Source organism: Pituophis catenifer, unplaced genomic scaffold, assembly GCF_029215685.1.
Source record: "Pituophis catenifer annectens isolate HBS135680 unplaced genomic scaffold, rPitCat1.0.hap2 SCAF_7, whole genome shotgun sequence".
Lineage (NCBI taxonomy): Eukaryota > Metazoa > Chordata > Lepidosauria > Squamata > Colubridae > Pituophis > Pituophis catenifer.
Window position 1 is genome coordinate 20065334 of NW_027256887.1, and position 24368 is coordinate 20089701.

The window sequence follows — 24368 nt, forward strand, 5'->3', positions numbered from 1 at the left end:
TGCAAAAATATGTACTGTATTCTATAGGCATAGGGCTATGCAGTCAAAATATTTTGTGCTAATGATAAATACATTGTTTTTGCTTTTTTGTTTTTTTTTGTTTTTGCCTTTACTTGCAACAAAAATGTTGCACTTTTGTTTGGAAGCAAGCAAAAGTGCATAATCAGTCGATGAGGAGCAAGTTGAAGAAAGAGAATTACAATTGTTGGAGAATTCATATGTTGGTTACGATTCTACATCTGAGTAAACTTTTCCCCGTTATTGTTTTATGACAATTTTCCCTATCCTGATGAAGTGACCTTGAACAAAAAGGGGAAGGAAAGAGAACAAGAGGACAATCAGTAGTGAAGTGGATAGTCTTAATTACAGTAGCAATGAATGCACCATTGGAAGAGATGAAGGACCATCTTAGGGATAGATCATCATGGAGAAATTCTTTCTGTATGGTTGCTAAGAGTTGACAATGACTTTATTAAGGCAGTGATCATTATCATCAAATAAGAAGATTATTTGAAAGAATCTTATAAGAAAACAAACGAAAGGAAAATAACAGCAAGAGCTAAATTTGAGATCCCATCTATGAAATAAACAGGCACCTAAACAAAAGAGAGACAGTATTATTCTGGTAGAATTAATATTGAAAGTACACCAAATAATTCAAGAGCATCCACTTTTTGAATCAGTATTCCTATCGGGATACTGCCACTCCGGTGGGGAGGTAGGGATGCTCCTTAAAAAACCCTTTCCTGTTTCTGGCTTTCCTGTCACTTTGATGTACCTGCTTGGGCAAGAGAGGAGGAGGGAACTGCAATCTGTTTTGTCTCATCTCTGAAGAAATAGCTGGGCCTGAGAACAACTTCTTATCACCTTTCTCTGCTCGAGTTCTCAAAACAACTTCACACCTGTGGATTGGCTCGACTCGGACTGGAGATATGGGAGGGGCTTTTTTCAATGTTGAATCTAATGGTCTTTGAGCGGAAAATTCAGATCCTGTCTTACTACCCTTGCTATCACTTTTCCTCAATAAAAGTTTCCTTTTGAAGTAATGCTTGTTCTAAGAGTTCTGCTTTCTTAAGGAGAGAAGAGAGGCAAGTCCTTACAGATTTTCTCATATATCCTACAGTGTACATAATATGCACTGAGGACTATTACTATACTTTATTCCTCAATATTAATCATAAATACAATCATAAATATTGTGCAGAAAAAACACCAGTGCTTAGGATATGTCCATTCATAAGAAACACATTTTGTTTAAAAATGATTTACCATGTGTTGTTTTGTTTGCATCATCCTAAAGCATGGAAGTGGATTTTAATCATATCTGCAGACAGATCAATTTCTAATGAATCACTGACTCTAATACAACAGTGATCAAATTTCCAGCCTTATAGAAGCGTTCATTAACATGCAAAGCAGCTCTCTATATGAATCCCTATAGATAGATGTACAGGTTCATCTGCTGATGAAATTCAGCGAAACCCCACAGTGCTACACCACACTGGAACTTCTGATTGTGATAATGTATAACTTTCATCTAGTAAAGATATTTTTAAATTATCCATCAAAACAATCTTTAAAAATTACATGATAAATTATGTATTATTTCCATTCTAAAAGGCTCCTCATAACATGTGACATTTAATTTTTAAACAAGGGAATTACAAACTATCAGGTTTTATATCTTAAGTACATATTAGCGAATTTTTAATTTTACCTGATAATTATCTAGATTCTTTCCTTCAAAATAAACTTTTGTTGAGACCTCCATTGGTATTATTTCAGGACTGGGATTTAAAAAGTGTGGACATTCTTCTTCCTAGAGGGCAAACATTTCATACATATTAGTACAGAAATTTTATATATCAGAATATGCTTTGCACAATGACTTTTTGGTGTTATTATTATTTTTCTAGATTTGATTACAAGCATACAAATTTGTATGCTAGAATGCCTGAATTACTACTCAATATTTGAAAACTTTCCATCCTTTCAAGTAAATTATGAAAAAGAATGGAGGGCACAGAATTATAACTCAGATATCTACCGTGTTTCCCCGAAAATAAGACATCTCTTGATAATAAGCCCTTCCCAAAAATAAGCCCTCTCCAAAAATATTTAACCTCATGCACAGCCGGTCCCCGTTATTTCCTCTGGTTAGGGTTAGGGAGACAGAGCTGGAAATCAGGTAAGATGGCAAGAGGAGCCCCGTCTTGCTTCACACACCCCAAAATAATAAGACCTCCCCAAAAATAAGGCCAAGCACTTATTTCGGGGTTCAAAAAAATATAAGGCAGGGTCTTATTTTTGGGGAAACACGGTATGTCATATTCATGTAGCCCCTGCTTCTTGAATGATGGGGATTTTTAAACAGGTCTATATCTTTTTTCTGTGAAGCATAATCTACTCTGATTTTGGCTCTTTGCAATGCAATTGGACAAATTTCCCAATATAGTTATCTTATAGTGTATTGCCTGATATACTATCAATCTGATTTATTAGCTGATTGCTATCCTAATATTACCTGCAGAACTTCTAAATTTTATTCCTTTATATGCTCACTGGGCTGTGAAATATTACTATGAGGTTCTTTTAATACAGTTCTGTACAGTAATTATATTTTATTTGAATTTTAAGGTTGTTGCCCATACTAAACATTTATCTCATTTTATCAAAACTATGTTCAGCCAAAGTCTTGAATAAGATTCCATCTTACAACATTTACCATATTCTGTTTAATCACATCCTGCTCTAGAGAAGCATCTTCACAGACATGATTCTTCCAGTCCCACTGGCAATTCCATCTACTGCTTGCACAGGAATAACACCTACATGAATAAATAAGAAATGCTCTTAGTTTGCATGCTCTTTGGCTCCTTTTTAATAATAGCTTACAATGTCATTTTGTATATTAATAAAAATCCAAAATCTTGCAGTCTTTCAGAGACAAAAATGTCATTTGATGGATAGAAAATATTCATTACCGCCTGAGTACATGAATGCACTCTTTAAGCCAGCTATATCTTTAAACCCACAGCTAAAATATGATTCTGGGAAAAGACTAACTAGTTTATGGTGATGAAAACAGGATCACTACAGACATTCTCATATACAGCAAATCACATGTTTGCCTTATATCACAAATACATAATGGCTTGTTGCTAACTCAAGAGTTCAACAAGGATATCTCTCCAAACTTCCAGATACGCAGATACATGTTCTGATATAAAGACTTAAGAAAGAGCTAATGGGATCGCAAAGATTTCAGTTAGAAATCTTAATGTTGTGTTATATGAGACTATGCCTGCAGTTTTTCTACCAGAACAAAGGGCTGGAACAATGGTTTGTTACCATTGTGATCAAGATACAAGTGTAGAAATCACTTGTATATCACGCTATTGGACCAATAATCATCTTCAACCAAAATTCATCTTCATCAATTCATCAATTGTTCCTTAACTCATCAAGATAATTATTTATATTTTTCTCAAAGCAAAGGAGATAACTCAGACTGATCTTAGATGCTTGAGTAGTAAAGGTCAGACCAAAAATGCTTCAAGGAAAGCAAGTGAGGTCTTTCTCCCAGTATGTAAACACTTTTTTTCTACTCAAGACACAGAAGCCCTCAGCTATAGAAAAAGTCAAGGTATAGTTTGTATCACCTTTGCTGACACTTCACAGAAAAGTCTTCTTCTTTGAACAACATGACAACGAAATCAAAGGCATTAATTATTATAATATTTGAGTGCAAATAGCATGGGAAGGGGAAGTATAATGAAGTTCAGCAGCCAAATACTTACGGCTCATTTTCAATACGATTTATAGCTTCTCCACAGTCATAAAAAGGGTATGTACCCGATGCAAAAAATATATTATCTCCAAAGGTTAGATTTACCAGAACCAGGACAGAATCTACAAAAAAAACAACAAACAAACAAACAAACAAAAAAACCCAACCCAAAAAACCACATTAATTTGATTGAAGATGCTTTATAATTTATATAGCTTGGTTCAATTTATGGTCTACTCCAATAATATAGCCTACTGAAGCATTTATCGAACTTGTGAGCTTAGGGCATGAATCTTTGGCTCTTTCTTAATAGAAAATTAAATCTGATGACAATAGGTATGTTAAAATATTTTAGAATCCCAAGCTTTAACAATGCACAAATGTTTTTCCCCCCCAAAACTGGTAAACTTCCTATTATTGAAAAATGCAGTCAGATAAAAGCAAAAAGAAATAGCAATAACAATAGCATTTAGATTTATAAACTGTTTCATACCGCTTTACAGTACTCTGAGCTGTTTATAACCTCCCACCGGCCAATACGCTCTCACAGAGAGGGCCTCCTCAGGGTGCCGTCGGTCAAGCAATGTCGGCTGGCGGCCCCCAGGGGGAGAGCCTTCTCTGTGGGAGCACCCGCCCTCTGGATCGAGCTACCTCCCGGAATACGGCTGATCCCGGATCTCCGCACTTTCTGTACGGCCCTGAAGACGTTTTTATTTCAGCAAGCCGGCCTGGCCTGAAGAGGTTTTATGGGTTAGTTTTTAATTGTATAGCTTGGGGTTTTAAATTGGGAGGCCGATTAATTTAATTTATTTTTAGTTATCTTAACTTTTATATTGTATGTTATTTTAATTTTCGACTGTTCACCGCCCTGAGTCCCTTCAATAAATAATAATAAATAATAATAAATAATAATAAAAATAATGTCAGCATATTGCCCCCAGAAGAATGCCAATCTCAGAAGAATGCAAGGCTGAGTCAACCTTTAGCCCTGTGCAGATGGAACTCCAGACTTTGGGCACAGTTAGTCTGCAATAGTCTACTCTACACCACCAGGAAAACACCACAGATAGATAGCAAAATGTATGAATAAATCTATTAATGAAAAAATCTTTGTTGTTAGATTTTGAATTATGTTAATGATTCAAAAATGATTAGTCGGAAGTGCTTTGGACCTTGTGTGAGTTATAGCACCTGTTTGCTCTTTATTAAAACACGCTAACTTATTTCAGATTTCTAAACAAGCCTGTGAAAAGTCAATGTGACTTTTAAAAAAATCAGAATCATTTTATCAAGTTTATATGAAAACCTGAAGAAATTTAGGATGCTTTTAAAGAATAGCAAAATACTTTGCTTGTATTTGTTTTTAATAAGATACATGGATTCAAAAATAAATACAAACATACACACAAAGATTGTATACGGAAAGTATATGTTGCTCAAGTCATTTATGAATAAAACATGCTTCTCAAATAGCAAATTGTTCTGAAAATAATAACTGAAGACTAGAATTTTGGAAAAACACTAATATATTGCACATATTTCCTCTATTAATACATTGCTAATCTGAATTATTACAGAATTAAGAATGAAGATCTATAGAAATTGAGGCTTTCTCAATGAGACTCCTAGCTCTTCCTCTTATGGAAATCATTAAATCCTCTGACAAGTTATTTCACAAGCTATTGAGCAACTTCAAACTCTGCTTTCCTCTAACAGCTTGTGGAAAAAGTGGTGACAGCTTAGATTTAAGCTCACTTCATGAAAAATTCCAGTGAAAATTGTTGGATGTTTTTCACTTTAGGCCATATTTTCAGAGGTCAACTGGAAACTGAACATATATTTTAAAGACATTAGTTAATTCAGAACTGTCACTTTCAAAACAAATTTATCATTTGCATTGATCAAATCTTCTCAGGAGAAATGAATGTGACTAGAAGCATTTCTTACATTCCCCAGGAAACCACTAATTCTTACATTCCCCCCAGGAAACCACTTGTAACAATTTGCAAGAAATGGCTTTATATAAGAAGGCATGCACTATTAACTTGGTAGAAAAATGCGCAAACAGAAATTCTTGTATGTTCAATATTTATGAAGCAGCCACTGTCTGATCTCCCAAAGTATAATCTACAGTGAAAAATAACCCAAGATACATTTTTCTTTGGGGCAAATTGTGTAAAGGACATTCTTGTTTTATCCTGGAAATTATGAGAAACATTTATATGACATTCTACCACCCAAGATAGAAATGGCATCTAGGTCAACTATTAACTTTGGCTTTAGTCAACCAATGGTTTTGCCATATGATATAGCTTTTAAGACAACGTTTTCAACCTGCTGTCCTGGATAGATACTGGAATGCAAATTTGAGAAGATCAGATAGCATAATCTTTGGGGTTTACTATTTGTGAATTTATTTACTATATTCATAACCTGGCCCAATCAACTAGGATTCTGGGCAGAAGATAACCCAATCAGTATACCCAGAACAAAATAGAAAGTTTAACTGAATAAATTAACAATAAAATATGTAATGACCAGGACAAACTAGGGGCCAAATGTCCATTAAAATTTGAACTTGTATCCTAAATAAAAGGATGGAGAAAGTCAACCTTACTTTTGGGCATGGGGTATTTCAAAGAATAGTTGATACCACTGAGAAGACCTAGCATCTGATCCATAGCCTATGGCGCAGTGGTTAGAATGTAGTACTACAAGTTACTTCTGCTGACTGCTGGCTGACTGCAATTTGGCAGTTTGAATCTCACCGGCTCAAGGTTGACTCAACCTTGCATCCTTCCGAGGTTGATAAAATGAGGATCCAGATTGTTGGAGGCAATATGTTGACTCTGTAAACCACTTAGAGAGGCCTATGAAGCACTGTGAAGCGGTCTATAAGTCTAAGTGCTATTGCTATTGCTATAACTGCATGGAATGGGGATGGGGAAGTTCAGTAGTCCTGTGTGCAAGATGAATTGGATGGATAGATTCTAACGTGACATATCATTGTCTGATATAATCCAATGCTTTAAAAGTGGATGAATAGCACTTTGAAAATAGTTGTATTTACATTCTGATGGTTGTCTTATAGATAGAATAGGAGTCTTATCAGGAGTTTTGTCAATGAAATTTTGAACCAGACAGTTTATAAATCATCTCCAAGGGTATTCTGACATAGAGAGTATTATAGTAATCTTACTATGTGGTGAACTGAATATGAGTCACCGTTGCCAGGGCATCTTTTTTCAAGATAAGAGACACAACCAGTGCAGCAGCTGAAACTGAACAAAGGTCTCCCTAGCCATGTCTTACATTTGCTATTTCAGCAAGAATCATGAATGCGGAAAAGATCCTCAGGTTATGCATCCTCTGGAAGAAATACTATCCTATCAAGAGTAACTACTATATTGATGTTTCTTTAAAAATAACCCAATGTTTACTGGCAACAAACAACTCAATTGCAGCAGGCTTTAGTCCAAATGAAATTGAATGCCTATTGATAAGTTCATCCTTCACCTTTTAGCTTTTTTTGTAATACTTAATGTATTAATAAGGGAGCCAAATATGCCTGGAATGCATGAAACAGAATTAACAGACAAGTTGCTATTAATATTTCTAAGAAGAAAAATGTTAAAGACACCATTCTTAGACTAAGGCCAAGAAAAATGAATCACAGAAAAACCCACACAACATTTGTGGTTTCAAGCAGTTAAAATAGTAGCTTCAAATTTTGGATTTGAGCTTTAAACCTGGGGCTCAGCTGTATCTTTACCTTGGCCTTTGGTTGTTGGAGGAATTTGATTTGGAGGTTGGCAGATAACAGCATCACCTTGTTTCTCTGCCTGCTGCCTCATTTCACCAAACTGACACCAAAGCTGGTCATCTTCATTTAAATCTGGCAAAGGGCTTATAGTAAATTCTACCTGGAATTGTAATAACGAACAATACTTAGAAACAATACAGATTCTAACAGAGCAACAAAGAAGTGCAGCAGTAAAACTTTGTACAAAAATAAAGCAAAACTGATCAATGCATAAAGTTGATGTAACAATAGTGGCATTTTAATGGATTACTCATAACTGTATAAATTTTGGAAAGCAGCCACATGCTTTACATACAAAAGCTTAAAGATTCAATACTTGGCACTGAACAAATTTTGAAAAGTTTGGGGCAGAAATCTCAGTAGAGATGTTTGCTAGTTGAAGTAGATCTTGTTTATATCACAGATAATTATGGCTCTCTTGATATTACTGGATTCCAGTTACTATCACACAGACCAATGGATGGTAGGAATACTTCCAATAACTTTCTAGACGAACCATCTGTTGCTATCTAAGGCATTTTCAAGGTACCTTCATATATTTGGTTAGCTACTGTGTTTCCCTGAAAATAAGACCCTGTCTTATATTTTTTTGAACCTGGAAATAAGCACTTGGTCTTATTTTTGGGGAGGTCTTATTATTTTGGGGTGCATGGAGCAAGATAGGACTCCTCATGCTGTCTTACCTGATTTCCAGCTCTGCATTTAAATATTTTCAGGGAGGCTTATTTTGGGGGGAGGCTTATTTTAGCGCATGCGCTCAAAAGCCTGATTGGGCTTATTATCAGGGGATGTCTTATTTTCGGGGAAACAGGGTATTTCCAAGGAGAGTACTTCAGCAAGGACTCATAAAATGACTTTCAAATGACACCTTATGTTATTTCAAGAAACCTGATGTACTGATAAATTTTGCCTTTTTTATATCGGAATGTTTTTTTTCCTACTTTTAAGAATAATACTTTTTGATGATTTTATGGAAATCAAACCAAGCTATTAACAGATTTCACCCATGCACTCTTGTGTTGTCATCATATTTACATAATACAGTCTGCTTTAATTTTTTTTATAAACTTTGATAAACCTTTGGAACTGCCTCATTCTTGTAAAAAGAACAACAGGGTGGTCCCAGCAGAACATAATTTGAATAAATCTGCATGAATTTCCACTTTTTCTTTTTAAATTTCTAGATGGAATTCTCTGTGTAACTTGCAAAGATGCTTTGTCCCCTAAAAACCTGCCCTGCATATTTTTGAAATACGACATAAGCCATTGTTTTCATGCTTTTATGTCTCTACAGAATACAACAAGTCTTTTGTTGAATTCTCACTTCAGCCTAAATGTAGCATCTATTCAGCACAGAAGTTGTTTAAACTTTTCCAGCACAATTAAAGCATGCTGTCCACAGAACAGCATAAGCCAGAACACACAGCGGGAGTTGCAAGTCAGGCTGGAAATAATCAAGGAACTTATTCTGAAAGGACAACAAAGACAAACTTCTCATCAAATAGAGCCAACACAACATTTTATTTGGTGAAGGACAAATATTAAGATGTTTTCTGAGGAAGAGTGATGCCTGGTTGCTTTGCAAGCACTGCAGAATGAGTACCCCAATATTTAATTTTTTCTACAACCTTAAGAAATCAATATCCTCAAAAAAGGTGAGGAAAGAATGGAATGGGATAAGAAGTACATTGATTTGGTTAGCTCCCTAAGATGTCTTCTCCCAACATGTTAGACTTCACAGTTCCATTCTGTTCTGCCATCACCTTTAACTGCTGTGTGTTTTAAGTAATTGTGTGGCCTATTTTCCCAAGTAAGAGGGTTTTGCCTTTAGGAATCATAACATTGAAAAAATGAGCCATGGGAATGGGTAAATGTAACTATACAGTCAGGGAATGAGCAAGAGATGAAAAGATGCTATCTTTCTGTACTATAATTAATCACAATATAACATTGGTCCTATTCATTGTAACCCTTTTCCCCCAAGTACAGTATAATACTTTTGTCTTGAAAGGAATAAATATATCCTATCTTTCTAAAGAAATTAAATTCATGATTTAGGATTTTTTCTGCTTTATAGTAATGATGATCTCAGCAAGATACTTTGCTTATTGAAGCTGAGTCTTCAATTGCTAACCCACCACAACATGCTTCTGTATCCTTATAAATACCTAATTGCAGAGGACTCCCAAATTGTAGTTTACCATTTGAACAATGGAATTATCTAACAGGAAATCTCTTGATCATTCTGTGCAAAATGCACAGTTACTAAAGATATGTCAACAACAGATGTTTCTGTCTCTTGGATGTACTAGAAATAGCCAGTAAATCTAATTCTAGATTATATCTCCTAAGAAGGATCTGCTTTAGTACTTAATTCTGGGTTTTTCTTTTCAAAGTTTTAGGTTTACAGGGTTATTATTATAATAGTTGTGGTTCTCATAATATTTTTGACTTGTTTAGCTATAGTTTAAGCTCTGATTGGAAGGCTAGTCTGCAAAAGTGGCATGACCCTTTTTCTCAGATATTACGGGAGTGGTTCTCAACCTTGGGAACTTTAAGACATGTGGACTCTCAAAAACTCTCAAAATTAATCAGCTTGCAAGATTGGCTAGGTGTTGAAGTCCATACATCTTAAAGATCTCAAGGTTGATTAACACTATATTAAGAGCATATTAAGAGTCATAGACAAGCCATAGGATATAGTCGCACCAATTTATTTGCTTGTTTTAGTACTTTGGAACCAAGTCTGTATCTAAGCAGATATTATGAAAATATGGTATTCTCAAAACTTGGAATCCTTAAGTCAATCTACCTTTGTGCCTCTCATAACTCAAAATATAGCTCTGTAGATGTCTGTTTAAACTGTCAATTTCTTGGGTACAGGCAAATTTCACCTTTTTTTGCATCCAGATGTTTTGAAAAACAAAAATAGAAATTCAAGATTTTGTATAAAACATGCATTTTCTCAGAAATAAATTTAAAAAACCCACCACATTAAACAATCACAAAGAATAACAGTAATTAGAATAATCTAAACTGCTTTTATGTATGACCATGCAACAAGTGTGCACAATTATTTCCTACCCTCCCAAACTTATTTTTTTCATATTTATGATGAATTCATTGCACATTTACCTTGCTCAGAACTTTCCGGCTCATATTTTGAGGATTAGCACTTGTAATACTCAAACAAACACCATTAGGACTCCAAAGCCAATTATTTTCCCTAGCAGATCTTCCACAGTCCTTTTTCCTTGTGCATCTGGAATAAATAATAAAGCCTAATGTTATCCAAAGTAATTAAAAATTTTAACTCAGCACTCAGTCAAAATGAAATGACATTCAAACCTATGCAAATTGATAAATGACAGATGGCACACATTAAATGTTTAATATTTCATTTTTCTTTTCTTTCAGTTTACTTATTGTTCTTTAAGACAAGATAATTACCTATGAGCATTTAAAATGACAACAATAAATGTACAAATAATTATCTTAAATACAATTTACTGTACAGTACTGGAAAATCTAATCTAATATTCAAGAAACATATAATGGAAAAGTAGCTTTAGCTGTTAAGAAGCTAAACTGCTTATGAAGTATATAAATCTGGACTGTTTTGATTATTCTTTAGCACTTTTCAAATTTGTCATCAGTTCTTTATTTTTAGCCTGAGGCTTAGCTCCGTAGGCTCTTACTGTGCCACAGAGAAAAGCAAACATTTCTGGCTTTGGAATTGGTTATTTTTCATTGCTGGAGAGAATATGAATTTAACAAAGTTCTTGAGATATGATCTACTTTCAGGTTTTGTCAATAATTTTAAGGAATAGAATAGCACTGAGAACTCCAAATAGAGCTGAGTGCAGCAGAACCCATCTAAATTTACTGTGACTTTGGGTGGCTGAATATATTATTGCCTCATACTCATGAAATGTAAATAAAAATAAAAATACAATGAAACAACCATATATGCATTCTACAGGAATAGATTCCATTAATACAACTCTTTTGAGATGGATGGCAAACCAACAGCTGTGGCAGACCTAAACTTCATGAAGAGAAACAGGGAAGCTAGACAACTGAAAATATTATGGGAGATTGTAAGGATCTAATTATCAATGAGACTAAACCCACACCGAATGGCACACTTGACAAAAACTTTTTATTTGCAGCTCAGTGTGAGTGATCCTGAAAGCTACCTCTCCTGAATTGCAAATTCTAGTTGAATTGTCTTGGGGATTTTTCTAACATATTTAGTATGCTCTATTTCTTGGATATTAAAAAAAAGATCACATTCTTAATACAAGACATCAAGTATATTTTTAATTATGTAGCAAAGTAGAATAGAAATTGAAATAGAATAGAAATCTTACTTTGAACTCTTCTAGGCAGAGTCACATGACTTCCAGATTTGTTACGAGAAATTTTCCTGGACTATAGAAAACTTTATTTGGCATATATCTTTGGAAAAAGCTAACACTGTTGAATAGGTTCAGTAATGTCTACTCAGAATGACAGTGATTTTCTAGAACTTCCTCCAAGATTTTCTGCCAAGTCTATGTGGCAATGAAACCAGTGGGCCTTCTGTTTTCACTGTTTGAATTTGTTTTTAACAGTTTTAATTGTTTATTTGTAACTATTTTTTTGTTTTCTGTTTTAAAGTCTGTGAGCTGCCCAGAGTCACATATGAGAGATGGATGACTATAATGTAATGGTGTGCGGGAAAGGCCTTGTGAGAATGGGCCACGAAACCTAGGGAATGATCAGATAAGAGACAACTGGCCTGCAGCTGGACAGTGGGTAGAGCAAGAGACTCTGAAGTGACCCTCCGCAATTTTGTAAAGAAGACCGCAGGAGAACTGTACCTTCAGACTTGTTAATATAACTTTACAATGAAGTAGAATTAGCTGATTTGGTAGTGTTTCCCGTCTGGTCTACCTAGTAAGGCTAGCATATAAAATGAATGAATGAATAATTTAATAATCTGCATGGTAGGAATCTAACACATGTAAACTGGGATTATGTAACTGTGACACTAAAATAAAATGTTGGCAGCGTACAATAGCTGTCTCTTCGTAATTAGGACATTATCACTATTGATACTTAAGACTAATGAGTATCTACCACATACTGTGTTGCATCAAACTGCTCTTACTACTGGCAAATGAAATCCCCAATTTGAGCTCTAGGCTCAAATTTCCTATTTTAGGAGGATAGAAAATTTGTAATATGCCACAATATTCCTCAATATTTTTTTTAAAAAGTAAGCATGTCTCCATTGTATTATTTTTATTTCATATTTAACTGTTAATATTTGTATTTTATGCTTTTTCCAAGTGTCCAGCATATGTTGCATCCATTTTTTCCTTCTTATTAGAGGTTTTTGCTTTGAGATTTTTTTTTAATTTAGGTTTACCATGTGAACTTCATAACTGCTTAAGAATTTGAATCTGGGAACCTTGGTCCTAATCCAAGATTTGAATTATGACATGGACAATGTTGGTGAGTGCCGGGAGTTATAGTTCCACTTGAATACTACAAGTTTTCTATGTAGTGTATTAACTATACCATCGTAACCAAAATAAAATAATCCAATGCTACAAGAAATAAATTTTATGTTCACTGTGTTCTGCTTTAAGGTTCTAACTTCTAGTACATTCTTGAAACATCCCTGAGCAAACTATGTTGCAATTGATCTTTTTAATGTGGTTCTTCTTAATTTTGTCTTAAATCTTTCCTCAAGACCAGTGATACCCTCTTCTTTGATGGTTGTTGGTACCACTCACAGATTTGACTTGGTATTACTACATGTATCAAACCATACATTTTCCTGCATAGATCTTTGATACCTTAAAATAATGAGGAGAAAAGTGATCACCAGAAGCCAAAAAAAAGAGAGCTACTTTTCCAGGAAATGTGATTGCTTTATTCATATTTTATGAGTTGCAATGACCAAATATTTCAGACTGTCTGCATTGGCACTGTACTACTGTAAGCTTTTTGGTAATTTTCCTGAAATCTTCTATATATTTAGAGGGGAAGCAGGATCCCCCAAACCTAGCCCCTTCCTATAATTAAGTAAACTATGTGCCAAGTTTATGAACTTCACATCACAAAATCCCATTTGGTTCTGCCATGGGGTTAATTAACTTGTACTTAGAAACAGAGTTTAGACCCATACCTCCTTCTGTTACTGATTAAAAATAAGCCTAGAGACATTCAAAACGTTTGGTTCAGCAAATTTTAAGCATACTTCTGAAATATCATTTAATTACTATGCTTGATCTTCAGTCAAGTGATAGATTGTTCAGTAACTGGCAGAATTAATGGTAGTAGTAGTAGTAGTAGTAGTAGTAGTAGTAGTAATAATAATAATAATAATAATAATAATAATAATAATAATAATGTGAGCAAGAACTGGTGGGCCCACAAAATAGACAAAATATTGGAAAATGAACAAGCTAATGTACTCTGAGACTTCAAAATTCAAACAGACAAGCACCGCCATATAACATCCAGACTTAACAACGGTGGATAAGAAATCTGGATAGTTGACATGGGAATACTTGCAGACAGCAGAATGGAAGAGTAAGAACTAGAGAAAAATCACAAAAGACCAGCAAACAGAAGTAGAACAATTGGGCAAAAATAAAGCAAAGATAGTACCAATAGTAATAGGCTCTTGAGTGCAATCCCAAACATCTGGAGCACTATTTCAACACCATTGGCATTGATCAAAATCAGCATCAGTCACATGCAAAAGGAAGCCTAACTCAGAACAGCTTACATCCTGTGACAATATCTGTAACAGCATCAGACACCCACACGTGCCTATCCCAGCCCTTGGGAAGGATTCAATAGGCGGTCAAAAAATACCAAATATAGTATGAATATCTGACTGATTGTATGATATACCATAATAATATCTGCCTATGGTGGATAAAAATGCCAAATCCAGTCTAAACATCTGGCTGACTGTGCGACAAAACATAATAATAACACAAACTAGTGTTTTTCTTTCAAATTGCAATGTAAAAGCTTAGAAAGTTCATCTGATTGTGAATTCTAAAAATGAAAAAAAATTGAGAAACAGTAAAACCAAATAGCGGCCGATTTTCCCTTCTGCGCCATTTTTTTTTGGGTAAGTGCCAAATTTCCAAAATTAGGTTTGGGTCATGACCAAATCGGTTTGCGACCAAAGTTATGGAACGAATTATAGTCGTGACCAGAGGTTCTTCTGTATATAAAATGAAAACTTATTCAAATTGGAAATATAATCTTTCTTAAAGTTTTCCTAAAAACTCTCCACTCACAATTGTAAATTTAAATAACCTATATGTGCATATATAGGTTGCGTTTGTATATTTTGTGTTTGTAACAACATCTACTGGGATTTATTTTTTGTGATATGTTGAGATCCTCTCTCTGAAACAGCTCTTTGTTATTATGGCACAGGTTTTTCAAGAAATAGGATTTAATCTTCTACATCTCCAATTAACCCAGAAGAGACCTATCTGAAATCACAGCAATTGTGTAGACAGCTAAAATAGTTCATTTTTTAATTATGTATTATGTTGTATGCTGCACAAATTTAAACAAGAGAAATGGTACTGAATTTCCAGTGGGCAGTTGATATATAAATCTAAGAAAGCATAAACATAAAACCAAAACTAATGTGCTAAGGATAACTTTTCTAATCAATCGGTTTATATTTCTGGTAAATTATCAGTTAGTGTTTGAAAACATTGTGGCTATATCTCACTTCCGTTTCATCTTTATTAATTTGAAGATAATGTTTTAATACTTTTATCCTGTTGCTTTTGTTGACTGTAAGCCAGTGATGACCAACCTTTTCAGCACTGAGTACCCAAACAGGAACATGCGCCACCTGGTGTTTGGGTTTCCGGCATGCGCATACACGGCGGCTAGCTGGTCTTCTCGCGTGCTGGAGCACCAGAAACCTGAAGATCAGGTGGCAGATTCGCGCATGTGCACCGGCCATCTGGTCTATTGGTTTCCGGCGCTCCGGCGGGTGTGAATACCAGCTGGCCAGTGTGCATGTGTGTGCTGGAAACCAGAAGAGCAGCTGGCAACGGCACGTTGCCCACAGAGAGAGCACTGCATGCCACTTCTGGCATGTGTGCCACAGGTTTGTCATCATGGTTGTAAGCTGTCCATAGTCACATCTAGGTGAGATTGCATATTTTATAAATTTAACAATTAATAAATAAGTATCTATGCTTGAATGGGCAAATAAAAAACCCCAAGAATTTTGTTGTTGTCATTAACTCAGTTTTACAATGTCTATGCTTCAGGTAAGCCAAATTCTAATTTTGACTAATGTAAACTGTCACCATTAAGGAACTGCCAAGTGTGAAAGGATTTGGAAACCTGGCATCCACCACACTGCAGACATAATCCTGGATAAGTCTCTGTCATTGCACGCTGAACATTACAAATTCTAGTTTATCCTTCAGTAGCAAAATTTTTTTAGAAAATGCTTCAGACATGAAAAACCTTTTAGCTAGAAGCATAGACAAAAGAAAGCAAAATTTGGCATAGTGTTTATCCCTTCTGCCTCGAATGATTTATAAGCATCATTTTTTGGAGCTATATTAAGGACCATTTAGGGTTAAAACACAAGAATAAGACTATCACTAGATAAATACTAAATGTTCACCAGCTGTGGTTTGGCAACTACCATTTTCATGCAAATTATATTCAAACTATACAGGAAAAAATGTAAATTGGTTTCCACCATGCTGCTCATTATATGTTTATATTGTGATAATTTGTGATGAAGATTTTTCAGTTCTCATACAAACGCTTTGAAGAAATTAGTCGACGTCCTGGCCTAGTGAAAAGAATTAACTTGCATACTAAGATATCTCTCTCTTAGCTGCTGCTACAACACTTACTTTCCTTCTGTTACACACCAGCCACAGTAAGGATCTCGTGCTTGGGTGCAAAGGTTACAGGTTGAGTAACTAACACAGTCTTGGACAGGCAAACGAAATACCTAGTAAAGAAACCAATTAACATTAAATAAGAATATCACAGTAACTTTGAAAAAGAAAGCATGGAAAATGATCTTTGCACACAAATGATATTCCAACAAGTACAAGGTATTTTGTACTCTTAGCTTATCTACAATTTGTCCTGCATCTACCTTGAATAATTTAACCAAAAAACTCAGGAACAAACATTCTTCAAGGTACTATTCTAACCCCTGAAGATGATGTATCTAATGGGATCTTCTGAGCCATCTGATCCAATGAAAATACAATGATGGATTGGTTTATACCTACTTAACAACACATTTATATGATGTATTATTATACTGAAAACCACTGCAAAGTTTTTTCTCCCCTTTTGAAGCAATTCTCACTAAATCTGATCTTCTGTGATAAACTGCTTTTGAACCTGAGGTTCCATTTAGTTTTAATAACTCCTAGCTAGCAATAAACACCCATCCCTTCCTCATCCTCTGCCCACTGAGCTGCGATATTAGCACAGTAAGTACCACATTTCTATCCTTTATAATGCATAATTGAGAGCTTGGGGGAAGGGAAGCAAGCACTCTCTTGGAACTAGGAGTGCAGGATTATAGGGCACTCCTTCATGTCAAGGCAATGATCACTTCTTTCTGTAGAAATGTCAGTACAAGTATGTTGCAGATTGCATTTCACTGGATGCTTATACAATCACAAGGCAGCTGAAATTAATAGTACCACCCCACCCCTTCCCTCCAAGCCCCAAAATGTCGCTCACGGTTTTAAAAAACTGCCATTGTTCTTGTGAAAATTCACATGAATTTGGGTTCTTCCCCTTTATTTCTTACTTCCAAATTTTCATTAATCAAATTGTTTTCACAAAGTCCCTTGGAGACTTGGGATCCTTTGTCATCAGCCCTCATTAAAAAAAAAAGGTTAGAACACACTTTGTAAATAATTACAACATACAATTGTTTAAGGGGATTCTCATGATAATTAGTGAGGGATACAAGGCTTAACATTTTTGAACCTCACTTCAAATTTGGCTGGGAGGTGAGTGAAACATTTTCCCAACACTCAGTCATGATCAGAAATGAATATTATGGTCTATATATATATATCCTTATTGAAGACACCACTCTGGGAGCCTAATAGGATTTATTTCAAGTCAATCTGTTAAGAATTAGAATGTCATATTTCATAACTGTTAGTCATATTAAGTTCCTGCAATATCTTCCTTCAAGCAATTTAATATCAAAGAGATGGCTCTTAAGCCATAGGACAAAAGCACTCATTTTAAAATCCCAGCACTTTCGAAGCAAATCATTAAAGAATTTATAATGCAGTATAATTTATATATAAATGTATTGATTAAAAAAGTTTAGTATAGATTTTTCCACTGTAAATTTTGCCAATCATGCCTATTTCACAAACTTCTGCTGATTATCCTTAACAGTATTTTTAAGAAGTAGGAGGAGGCAGGAAATCTGAGCCATCAAGTGAACAGCAATAATAACTAGTGTGAGCTGTTTTAATTTAGAAGACTACATTTGAGAGCAACCACATCTGGTTAAATAACACGATAAACAAAAACATAAGAGATTGTGGGAATTGATGGTGTGGGTATTCTCCGATTACTACATGAAAATGGGAATAATGTATGAGAAGAATAAAAGTTAACTCAAGATTCTAGCAGCTCCATGGTTTCCATAATATTAACAAAAATGATATAGCAGAAGCTTAAAAAAAATCCAATGGTTTCTCTATATGATACATCCTGGCTTCCTATCTGTATTGTCTGTTTTCCTGTGTCAAACATTCTGATAGTTCTTAATAGTTTTGGGGGTTATTTTTGCACCAAATATTGTGTCATTGCTGTTGCTATCTTAACTCTGCTCCAAGATGCATGTCATCTTCTAATGGTACTTCCCAGCTACAGTTGGACAATAAATCACTACAATTATTGGCAACTGAACCTTGTGGTCCAGTGGTTTTCATAATGGGTTTGAATTAAGGTCAAACCAAATGCTATGTTAGAAATAGATGCTGTGTGTGTGAATTAAAGGAGAGCTATTAATGTTAGTTGTGGAAACAAAATGTGTAAAAAGCTCTCGTTCTCTCTACGAATATAACAGCCATATTCTCTCTACTGTAAATTTCTTAATACATTTCCCCAAATATCTGACTTTATTGACTTTATTCAAGAATAAAGAAAACTTAACCTTCTTCTCATGCCAGTAAAGAAGTAAATATGCAATTGCTGTGATTTTCATTTAGCATCACAGTAATTTGTTGATGGCTCATTAAATAGTCCTGCAGATAGGCCTTATGATGCAGAAATACACATTTAACATGACTTTTATGATCTCATTATTGCTACCAAAGATTTTGTACCTTATCTGTAGTCATCACATATAAGTTCTCATGGACAGCATCAAGAAGAAGATCCTTTTTTATAGGCTTGTTTTTTTCAATAAGAATGCTAGCATATTCCTTTGCAGGATTTGACAAAGCTGCCTGAAATGCAGATTAGGTATATTATTTTATCTGTTTTCAGTCAAATTAGAAAGATGGTTATTCACTTAAAATGTATTTAAATATGCACCTTTTGTTAGTTAAATGATCTAATTAAATAATTTTAAGCAAATATGTTTTTATTTAAATAGTATCGATAGCTTTAAATATTTTTATTCCCAAAACAAATGGAAAGTTTGATTTGCCATTTTTGTGATGTATTATGAAGCAATATGGTCCAGGTTTTCAAATGGCAAGTCAATATATTATCAAACAACTTTCCAATAGAATTTATGATCCATTTTATTTATAGCAGATATCTATTAAAATGTTAGAACCAGAGAACTTTATAAGGGTGAGAGTTTATGGCATGTAATTCTAGAATCATGATTTAGATTTATGTGCATAATCTTAAATGAACTCGACTGAAATGTTAAGCCATCATGATTTCTTCTTTTAAAGAGAAAAAAATAGTTTATCTGCATTTAAAATTTGCTTACTGTATAAGAAATATCATAGGTTTAAAGAAACCATGATTCGTTAAGCTAACCTGCTACTAAAATCCTGATTAGCAGATAAAAATTAAAATCCCTTCTTTGATTCTTATATAAAGACATATCAAGACATGTTGAAAATAAAATTAAACTTTATTTATGTCTCTCATTCAACTATAGGGACAGGAGGGAAAGGAGGCTACCTGAGGTTCCAAGTGTTTATTCAAACACATGCATATAACGGGACATTAGTATTTGATTAAAAACTATTTAGTAACTGGATATGGACCAGGCGTGAAATTCAACTGGTTCTATCCGGCTCTGGCAAACCGGTAGCGGCAGCTGTGGGAGGATCCGCCCACCTGCACCGACATCATGATGTTGCTTTTTTTGCAACAATTTTAAATGCATGGACGATGATGTGTGCACATTTGTGAATCGATGGGGAACATAAGTGAATTTCACCCGATATGGACTTTGGACTGATGCTCCTTTCCTCTTCCCTTATCATGTATTTCTTAATCATTACAAAACAAACTTGTAAGCAAACTAGGATAAACAAATTATTTGCTTGCCAGCCTGAAATGGAAATCAACTCATAATTGTAAAAATGTTTGTGTCACTACAGAAAATAGTTCGTTAAAATAAACTGTCTGTAGATATTTTCTGCTGGGTTTTGACCACCACTAAACACTCTGATCAAATGCTTTCCCAATAACAGCTGTTGTAGTCTTTAAGATGCCAAAAAGCTGTTTTTGTTGCAGGAAGCACAGCTACTAAAATGGAAATAATATTTAAGCATATTTCTAATCCTGGTTAATAGGCCAAACATAATGAACATAAATTAGTTTGCTCATGTTGGCTATGCCAGTGAACAGATGTCAAGTATCTAAGGGAAGAAGATAAAATGAAAACCTATGATTTAGATCTCATTCACTATTGCATTAGGCCCTGATTTAACCAGTCTATTGAATTAAGCCATGACTAGTTTGGTATATGCACTTCATTAATCCATAAATGAAATGACAACATTGCATTCTTTATCCAACATTGAACACTGACCACGATGAAGCCCAAAATTTTGGTTGCTAAGCAAGACTGTTACTAAGTGAGCTTCACTCCATTTTACAACCTTTCTTGCCACCATTAAGTGAATCACCATTAAGTTGTTAAGTTAGTAACATGGTTGTAAAGTAAATCTGAGTTCCCCATTGATTTTGTTCATCAGAAGGTCGCAAAAGGTGATCACATGATTCCTGGACACAGCAACCGTCATAAATATGAACCAGTTGCCAAGCCCATGTGTTTTGATCATGTGATCATGGGAATGGTTCTAAGTGTGAAAAATAGACATGAATCTTATTTTCAGTGTTATTGTAACTTCAGTCATTAAGTGAATGGTTTTAAGTCAAGAACTATCTGTATTGTCTTATCAGAATTTATCCTTCAAATGCTTTTGGCTTCATTTATTTTATTTAAAAGTCAAACAATCACTTGGAATAACTTTATGTCTATAGCCAATTTATGATAGTCGTAATTTTAGTATTCTATCTCACCTAATTTTTAGCATTAAGTTACATAAGAAATTACCTTCAGAATTCTGCCATCTGATGTTCCAACAAATAATACAGTCTTCCCATTCTCCACAGCAAAGGTCACTGCTGTTAAATTTATCCCTTCCTTTTTGAACACAGGTTCTGCAGAAATCCCTTCTTTGCTTCCCAAAGGATATGGTAAATGTTCAGAGCCACATGGAAACGTTACACTTGAATTCTAAGAAAGGAAGCATGAATTAGGAATCATAAATTCAAACAAATATTAACCTCTAAACCCTGAAACTAGGATTGATCTGAAAATTCAAGTGTTTCAGAAAAACAGAAAAGTTGCACATTATGACATCTCTTTAAATTGTGAATGGATCAGTAGATTAGAAAACTGTGTGTTCAACAATGTTAACATGTCATCTAGAAAAATTGTTCCCCATATGCAGGACCTGTAAAGCTTCCTCAGGTGCTCTAATGCTACTGATACACTGCCATTAATATAATCAATATTTTTTCTCCTATAAAAATATATATTTGCAGAAGCAACTACTGTCCCTTGATATAGAAACCATGAAGCCAATAGGAAGCACTTTTAAATTGGAATTATTTTATTGAAAGGTATTTATGGACACGCTTAGATTTGACTGAATTATGCCTGTTTGAAACCCTTGAATGGACAGCATAAAAACCTACATGAAATGCAGTTTGAAATAGTTGTCTTTCTTATGAAATAGTGATCCAATACTGCTTAAGAGAAAAGAAGATTTTATAAATATTATGCAGGATTATTTCTGGATGGTTAAAAACTGCCCAGAAAGATACATTTGGGCTTACTAATGATGTTTGAGTCTTGTGGTTTCATCCTATGGATAGGAAACATTAGATGAATGCTCATCTTCCACAGCAATTTAATTATTTCAACTCACCTGGTGCGACATAGTTTTGCACGGAGCATTTTCTGTTCTGAATGGTTTGTAAAATACATTACGTGAATCCTTTGTATAACATTTCTCCCTGTTTTCTTCCATTTTTTTGTTGATATCGCTCAAATTATAAACACACATGGCAGACACCAAGGAGTCTTTTTCCATCCTCCTGAAAAGGCCAATGAGCAGCTTGTCCTGTGGTGGGACCTCAAAAGGTTGCTCTGACGATGCTAGATGATGTTCCCCATGGACAGAAGCATAGATTGCATTGCTTTGATTGAAAGGGCCGGTGTCATCTTTACACTCCAAGTCCATTTCAAAATAGGAATGATAATGTTCATCTTCTTTGCAGAGTCGCCCAATAAGTGTCCTATTTATAGTGGCCTGCCTCTCATTCTGATTGAAAATAAAATAAACAAATTCATTGTCCTCAAAGATGTAGAGGAACTGCTGTGAGCTTGAGTAAGGGTATGCCGATTTAATAGCAGCAGGATCCGCATACAATTCAAAAATCTCTCTCCCATCTCCATTAAAGAGCTGTCGAGTGCTGATTATGACCCCGTTGTCATTTCCCCCATTGCCCTTCCCCACAAACATCATTCGGCCTTTTTTCAAGGAGGTGATCAGCCCCACAGTGGCTACATTCTCATCATTACTTGCAACAAAAGATTTCTCTCCACTGCCAGTCTCGTAGTAAGTCCTGTTGGAAATATTTTCAAGTTCTCTTATGGAGCATATGCCCCTAAATAGACTCCCACAAACGACTATTCTTTTCTCTTGCGTGTCCACCAACAGTAATTTGTTGTAATTGTCTGTCATTTGTTTGTCAGAGCACTGGCTTTCTTCAATGGGAGGTGTGCATTTTTTGTTATCCAAGTGTGGCCCAGTGATTACTTCATCTATTGACGGTTTCAAGTCTTTTGTGAGTTGATGCAGGGCATTTACGGCTCCTAAATAGACTGTCCCCGTATCGTGGTTCACTGCTAGGTGACTAAGTTCTGTCCTACTCTGGTACATATCCCATTTCTTCGACCTTAATGCACAAGAAATGCAGGAGTAGCTCAGGATGCTCAATATCCAAATCCATAAAGCCATTTCTCTGTGGTACCTGATGAGTAAAAATTGAAAAAAAGTTTACATTATGAATTCCTAAAATAAAACAAAACACACCTTGGTAAATGAACAAATTGTAAATATGAAAAATCTAAAAATAAAGCAGAGGCCCCCAACCTTTCTGGCTGAGAGGGCATGGTTTTGCACCAGCTGCGGACTGGGGGTTGGGAATCCCCACTGTAAGGCATATCAACTTACTCATCAAAACCTTAATTCAGTTTATGAGTGGCTATTTCATGACATGGTCACAAGATTTGCCACATCAGTACCTACATTACAATAGCACATTACAAAGTGTTATTGAGCTAATGTTACTGCAATGTAGGTACTGATGAGTCAATACGAAATGCTTGCATCTACCTCCTTCGTCTTTTGGCTTTATTGGTTAAATTATTAAAAGGGACTAATAGTTTTAAATTACTTAGTCTTACTTTTAGATTATTTTACCCAGTTGGGCAAAGACCAAATCACTGTTTATTGTGTGAAAGCAGTACAAATCAAATAAATCTGAGGCAGGAGCAAGATATTGTCTTCTCACCCCAGAGATTTTTAAAATTACTTTCTAGTAACAGGCAGCCCATTTTGATTAATTGATAACTTTATAATATCCTTGTCTAATATAAACCTTGTAGAGATTTACAGCTTTAAAACAATGAAAACATACCCAAGTTTTGAAAACTGTATACAATGAAATAAAAAAAAGGCTGGGAGATGGAAAATGATAGTCTATTTACACAGTTATAGTTCATAATGTCAAAATCATAGCCTAAAATGCATACTCATACAGAACAGAATATGCTTTCGTTAATGGGGGAGGGGGGAAACAATCTCTGAGGAAATCTCCACAAGGTTACTTTTAAGTGAAATCTGAAATGTGTAAACAAAAATAATTCCTTGTTTTATATAATACATACTTTTTATAATACATACTTTGAAAACAAAACCAAAGCTTAGTTCTATTTAAGGTGAAAGACTCTGAATATTAAAAAGGTAGGGTTGTCACAGAAAATGCCTCCCAGGTTCCCCGTCTTTTCTAATATGTAGCGAAGTTAAGTCTATGACATAATGCCATTCCTGTTGGTATTTTCCCATTACTGACAAAAAGAAAAAAACACTGAAGAGAAATTTAGCAGAATGTTACAGTGAGGAAAACGTGGACACAGAACTTCCA

At 34.9% G+C, this 24368-nt stretch overlaps 1 protein-coding gene across 1 annotated transcript in view; it reads right to left on the reverse strand.

Moving 5' to 3' along the window:
• PLXNB2 (plexin B2) overlaps positions 1-23188 on the reverse strand; it is a 110028-nt gene extending 86840 nt beyond the window's left edge. Inside the window, exons 1-9 of the mRNA XM_070947750.1 lie at positions 22085-23188; positions 21205-21387; positions 19001-19123; positions 16532-16632; positions 10749-10875; positions 7563-7713; positions 3801-3912; positions 2726-2828; positions 1718-1819 (exon numbers count right to left, since the gene is read on the reverse strand). Coding sequence (XP_070803851.1) covers positions 1718-1819; positions 2726-2828; positions 3801-3912; positions 7563-7713; positions 10749-10875; positions 16532-16632; positions 19001-19123; positions 21205-21387; positions 22085-23179 — 2097 coding nt within the window. The 5' untranslated portion in view covers positions 23180-23188. The remainder of the gene's footprint in view (positions 1-1717; positions 1820-2725; positions 2829-3800; positions 3913-7562; positions 7714-10748; positions 10876-16531; positions 16633-19000; positions 19124-21204; positions 21388-22084) is intronic.
• Positions 23189-24368: the final 1180 nt, after the last annotated feature.